Below are 6000 nucleotides of genomic sequence, written 5' to 3'. Positions count from 1 at the left end.
CAGGTTTCTACATGCTGGCCCATAGCAGTGTGGATATCCTTCCCGAGGGCAGCGTGACCACCTTAACCTCCCCTGTGCGAAAAGGCTTGTCTCACACTGAATGCGTTCACTTCTGGTACCATACAGGAGGAGACAAACCAGGTGACAGAAGATGATCTGGTAATGGTGACCACAGCTATTCATTCTCAAGTCAAATAACTGATGTGTATCCCAATTCAGGCACACTAAGCGTTTATGTGAAGCCTTCTAATGGAGACAGAATACTGTTATTCTCTAGTAGTGTCACCCAGGGACAAGCCTGGCGACATGCGCAAGGAAATGTTGAAAATCATGGAGACTGGCAGGTAAGTGATCTGCTGCCTTGGCTCTGTAAATGAGTTGCTGTGGTAACACTACTAGTTTGCTTGTTGTTGTTTTTTTCACGTGTAATTTTTTAGATTTGGGATTTCTAATGTAATGAAAACATACGAAAATACACTTTCAAGTGTTTCTTTTGCTGCACTTTATCAGTTCCATTTGAAGATTTCACTTACATAATTTTTTCAAACATATTTTTTTCTCCTTAACAGTGCCATTTTTATTAGTTTACAGTTTTTCTCAATTGCTTTGGCACATTTTTCGAAACAGTCGTAACATTCTCTAAACTGTGAGTGCTAATCTTAAAACTGTTTGCTGGGACTTCATAACTTAATTGAATGTCTGCAAAATGTAGTTACTCACACAAAACATTTTATTCATGCTTCAAAACCTAGTTATTGTGTCAGTAATTTGGCTAAGGCCACCAAAACACAAAGTGTATTTATCATTGTGTGAGCTACACTGCTCAAAATAATTAGTAGTCTATTACTCTATGACAGTCAACCATGAAAATTAAGGTTTAAAATAATCTAAAGAAGTTTATTATGTTAAGAGGAGTCAATAGTACATAGAAAAATAAATAAATGAATATTTGTATTTATACAGTACATTTATTTGTGTACAAAAGTATTACATGCACTGTGCAATCTTGATTGTCTAATTACTGTATTATATATTTCGTATTGTTACCACAAATACACAAACATTCTACAAAATATCATCCATGAAAAAAAATATTGGATTGTGATTGTGATGTGGGCAATATATATACACACACACAACTAGAGGTCATTTACCAATTTAGCACAAACAATATCAACATCAGATATTTATGGTTCAAATACAAATATTTGATAATTGAATAAACAGTTTTGAGTGTGATGGCTTACACGATTAAAATAATGGAGAAGTTGTAAAGGGTTTGACCGTTTAAATGAGAATTGACTCATTCATTTTGATCACATGGAATTAATTTTTGTCTAAACTGCAGACTATTGTACTTACTGTTTGCACACCCATGACAAAGCATTTGCAATTTGCTTAAATCAACAAGAAATTCCACTCTCAAGTGAACAATAAGCTAACTGTTCAGAGATCTGGACTTGTTTTGAAAAAGAAAAAGAAAAAATTGAGAATTGAGCCAAAGCAAATAAAAAAAAACTATAAAGGGTCACGAAACCTCCCTCTTTCAGTTCAAGTCTACCTCAAAATTTTGTCCATGCATCTTCACATACCTATCATTGTACTTTGTAGAAAATGGTTGGTTGGTCTTCCCTAAATAGAAAAACGGATATGCTTCAATTCACCACTAGAATCGGCATCTTATATTTGTAACCTTTTATCATATTATACTTGTAGCTATAGTACACAAAATTCTTATAAATTACATTTAATTGTTTCTAGAGTATGTACAGAAATTTGGTAAAACACTGTTCTCTTCTTTTGGCCCTACATTATGGCATGAAATGCGGAGTGATATTATGTTAGAAACAATTCCATCTCTAAATATTTTTTAAAATCTTTTGAAGTCTTACCTGAGAGAGTCATGTGAGTGTTTTGTTTAAATTTTAATTTGTGATATTTTATTTGTGTCTAATTTTCTGTCTGAAACGTTTTGTTCTGCCATTTTGGCCAGGACCCCCTTGTAGAAGAGAAGCATATCTTAATGGCAAATTCCTGGTAAAATAATAACACATAAATAAATCAAAGATAAAATCTCTGCACCGGCAGATAGCGATACGTTACTGATTTTGATCCTGCCCTAATAATGATTTTAAACCCAAAGGATGAAATTAGCTTACAAAAGGTCAAAATTATCCAGTTTTCCCCACAATTAAAGCTGATAGGTGCTAATGTTAACTAATGCTCAACATACAAATCTGTTAAAATCTTTAAAAAAAGAGTACTTGATGGTTTCTTGAATCTTTAACTGCGCTCTAAAACTTTTATAGCCTTATTATATACAACATTTTATTCTTTATTGTGAAATTGTAATAATATTTATTTTCTCTCTGTTTGCAATATTTTATAATTATGTGACAAAAAGAGATACCCAAAATCAACTCTGTAAAATCATGTAAAGTAAAAAAAATCAATCAATAATTTTAAACATGACTTCATCCAGTGCTGGAAATGTGTTAAAATAAGTGCATGTTTAATTAAATAATGCCTAATTTGCATATTTAAATATAACATTTATTAAAAATTTGTATATTTATATATTGTTTTACAAAATAATTCTATGTAATCAACAGTATGGTGATTTTTCTTATTTTTAACTTATTCACCTGCAGTCTTTAGCCTTAATGCATGGTCTTGATGTGTCTAAATGCTTTATATATTTTTGTGACTCAGCTGCAGTTTGAGGTGAAAGGAGGAGGAGGAGGCAGTTCAAGTTTTATTGCCATTGATGATGTCACCTACTCCACCCACAGCTGCCCTCCAAAAGGTTTGTAAAATTCATTCATTCATTCATTTTCCTTCAGCTTAGTCCCTTTATTTATCAGGGGTCACCACAGCGGATGTACTGGGAAACATCCATACACTCTCACATTCACACACACACTACAGCCAATTTAGTTTATTCAATTCACCCATAGCGCATGTCTTTGTGCTGTGGGGGAAACCGGAGCACCTGGAGGAAACCCACACCACCATGAGGAGAACATGCAAACTCCACACAGAAATGCCAACTGACCCAGACGGGAATCGAACCAGCAACCTATGAGGTGACAGTGCTAATTACTTAGCCACTGTGCTGCCCTGTTTGTAAAATTACCGTTACAATCTCTTGCCCGAAAATGGCTTTCCTTTTTGCATGACTTTCTGCTAATTTGAGCTTATGTGTGTTTCAGACAGCGTTTGCGATTTTGAGAATGGTTTGTGTAGTTGGTCCAACACTCAAAATCCATCCCTAGACTGGTTAGATTGGGATGTGACCAGTGCGCAAACTGAGATGTTCTACAACACACCACCATACGACCGAACATCAAACACAGAAGGTAATGAATGCACTTTCATTTATTCATACATGATATTTGTAGCTAAGTAGTATGGAATGTAAAACCTCACTGTTGTTTTGTGGATAATATTAAGCCATAATTAAGTAACATTTATGATTCTAGGACATTTCCTGGTGCTTCCTAATTCGGATCGGGACACTGCTACCCATAATGCTTTGTTGCTGAGCCCGCATCTGTCATCAACCAAAGGAACCTGTCTGAGCTTTTGGGTCTATCAGCCAACCATACGTATGATGCATCTCTATCATCAAAATGAAATTTTTTTATTTAGTTAGTTACTTAGTTTTTAGTTAACATGCATTACCGTTAACAGATTTGGGTTCAGTATGTTTTTTTTTATTTACTAATTTTAATAAAGTGTCATATATATATATAGTTGAAGTCAGAATTATTACCCCCAATTGCTGTTTAACGGAGAGAAGTTTTTTTTCAACACATTTCTAAACATAATAGTTTTAATAACTCATTTCTAATAACTGATTTGTTTTATCTTTGCCATGATGACAGTAAAATATATTTTACTAGATATTTTTCAAGACACTTCTATACAGCTTAAAGTGACATTTAAAGGTTTAACTAGGTTAATTAGGTTTACTAGGCAGGTTAGGGTAATTAGGCAAGTTATTGTATAACAATGGTTGTTTTGTAGACTATTGAAAAAAGAAATAGCATAAAGCAGCTAATAATTTTGACCTTAAAATGTTTTTTTAAAAATGTAAAACTGCTTTTATTCTAACCAAAATAATACAAATAAGACTTAATCCAGAAGAAAAAAATATTATCAGACATACTGTGAACATTACCTTGCTCTGTTAAATATCATTTGGGAAATATTTAAAAAAGAAAACAAAATTCAAAGGGTGGCTAATAATTCTGACTTCAATATACATATATGATTCTTTCTCTTATGATTCTGATAATTAAATGCACTACAGAATGTTACGTTTACACACATCCACAAATTAAATGTAAATGCATCAGCTTTTTACAACGTAATACTGACTACTCTTTGGTACCTTTTAAAAGGTCTAACAACAGACTTTTATTACTTGCACTACATTTTTAGGCAAGTAATGCTACTTTTTTAAGTTTGATTTTCAGTTCTCTTTCCACCACTGATAATAATAAGTGTTTCCAGAGCACTTCACTGTCAGTATATTAGATTGCGATCATGTAACTCTGAATCGTATTTAAAATATCCAAGTATTAATACTGCTTTCTTTGGGATCCTCTACAATCATATATGTGTACAGATCTGGTTTACTGGTTTAAAATTACATAAGTCAGTAAAAAAAGACAAAACTAAAACTATTTTAGCAAAGTAATTTGAAGATTATTTGTCAAAAAACAAGTAATGTGTTATCATAAAACAAAATTAAATTGTAATTAATAGGATAGATTGAGGTGGGCAAGACAATGTTTAATTTAGCTAAATTTGGTTTAAGTTGTAATTATTTTTGCAATTTAAAAGGGTTATTTTTCTTATTCTAGAGATATTAAGTGACCACATTCTTATGCTAGTGAATAAACACATTTAATAACCTATTTTGTAAAAATGCAACAAAATACACAGTTTATTCACTGGGAAATGGATGAATATTTTCAAACTGAGTTTACTCATTTATGCAATGATTAATATATAAATGATAATAACTATTGTTTATTTTTGCTTTCTACAAAAGATGACACCAAACTCACAGTTTGGAGGCGGTCTGAAGAGACCAAACAAGAGTTGCTAACTCTAAATGAGGGTGATCGAAACTGGAAGTACTTTAGTGTCGATATCACCTCAGAAAGCGAGTACCAGGTGACCAAACCTTATTCTGCATTCCTCTGCATGAGATTGAGAATGTGTAATCATGCTAACTATGTGTGTTTCATTGAGAGGCAGATTGTACTAGAAGGTTTTAAAGGAGAGAAAGGAGTTCTTGCCTTGGATGATCTACGCTATACAGTAGGAGTGAACTGTGCTGGACAAAAGACTGACCAAAGTAAGTTTTTTTTTTGTCTTTGTGTCATACAAATTGCATTATTAAAATTCTACACTGTAAAAAAAAATGTTAATGTCAATTGTCAAAAAAGGTAAAAATTATCTAGTAAAAATTTGTAACCTATTTTAGTGGTTCCCAAACTTTTCAGCCCTCGACCCCCAAAATAACAATGCAGTGATACGCGACCCCCTATATCCTCTGAGGTGGTTATAAATATAGAAACCTTGCATGCAATGGCACACGCACACACCAATAGGCCCAACTCTGTTCTTTGTTTACATTTTTTCAATTTATGCAAGTGCTGTAAATGTGCCAGAAAGTTTAACCTGCAGCCATAAAATCAATCTGCTGCATCTGACACTATTGCTGTGTCTTAAATATCATGTAATCACAATAATCGAAAGGCTGTAACTCTAGACTACTATTTTTATCTGCAGTAGGTTATGGATAAAATATGGAAATTCTAATGGTTTAATAAAATTAATTAGATTATGTATCCCCCAAAAGGGCCGCAGCTCTGCACAGTTTAGTTCCAACCCTAATTAAAAACACCTGATCAAACTAATTGAGTCCTTCAGGCTTGTTTGAAACCTACAGGTAAGTGTGTTGGAGCAGGGTTGGAACTAAAC

At 33.1% G+C, this 6000-nt stretch overlaps 1 protein-coding gene across 7 annotated transcripts in view; it reads left to right on the top strand.

Moving 5' to 3' along the window:
- The window catches only part of si:dkey-11o18.5, a 29673-nt gene that overhangs the window by 21116 nt on the left and 2557 nt on the right, over positions 1-6000 (top strand). For 6 of the 7 annotated variants that reach the window (XM_021469038.3, XM_073935100.1, XM_073935099.1 and 3 more), the window contains exons 20-26: positions 4-141; positions 220-344; positions 2713-2806; positions 3213-3359; positions 3483-3608; positions 5063-5187; positions 5272-5371. The exons of the other annotated variant lie outside the window; for it this stretch is intronic. In XM_021469038.3, the coding sequence (XP_021324713.2) occupies positions 4-141; positions 220-344; positions 2713-2806; positions 3213-3359; positions 3483-3608; positions 5063-5187; positions 5272-5371 (855 nt within the window). The remainder of the gene's footprint in view (positions 1-3; positions 142-219; positions 345-2712; positions 2807-3212; positions 3360-3482; positions 3609-5062; positions 5188-5271; positions 5372-6000) is intronic. 7 annotated transcript variants of the gene reach the window in all.

This window comes from Danio rerio, chromosome 21, assembly GCF_049306965.1.
Source record: "Danio rerio strain Tuebingen ecotype United States chromosome 21, GRCz12tu, whole genome shotgun sequence".
Lineage (NCBI taxonomy): Eukaryota > Metazoa > Chordata > Actinopteri > Cypriniformes > Danionidae > Danio > Danio rerio.
This window is presented reverse-complemented; position numbering and strand designations above follow the sequence as displayed.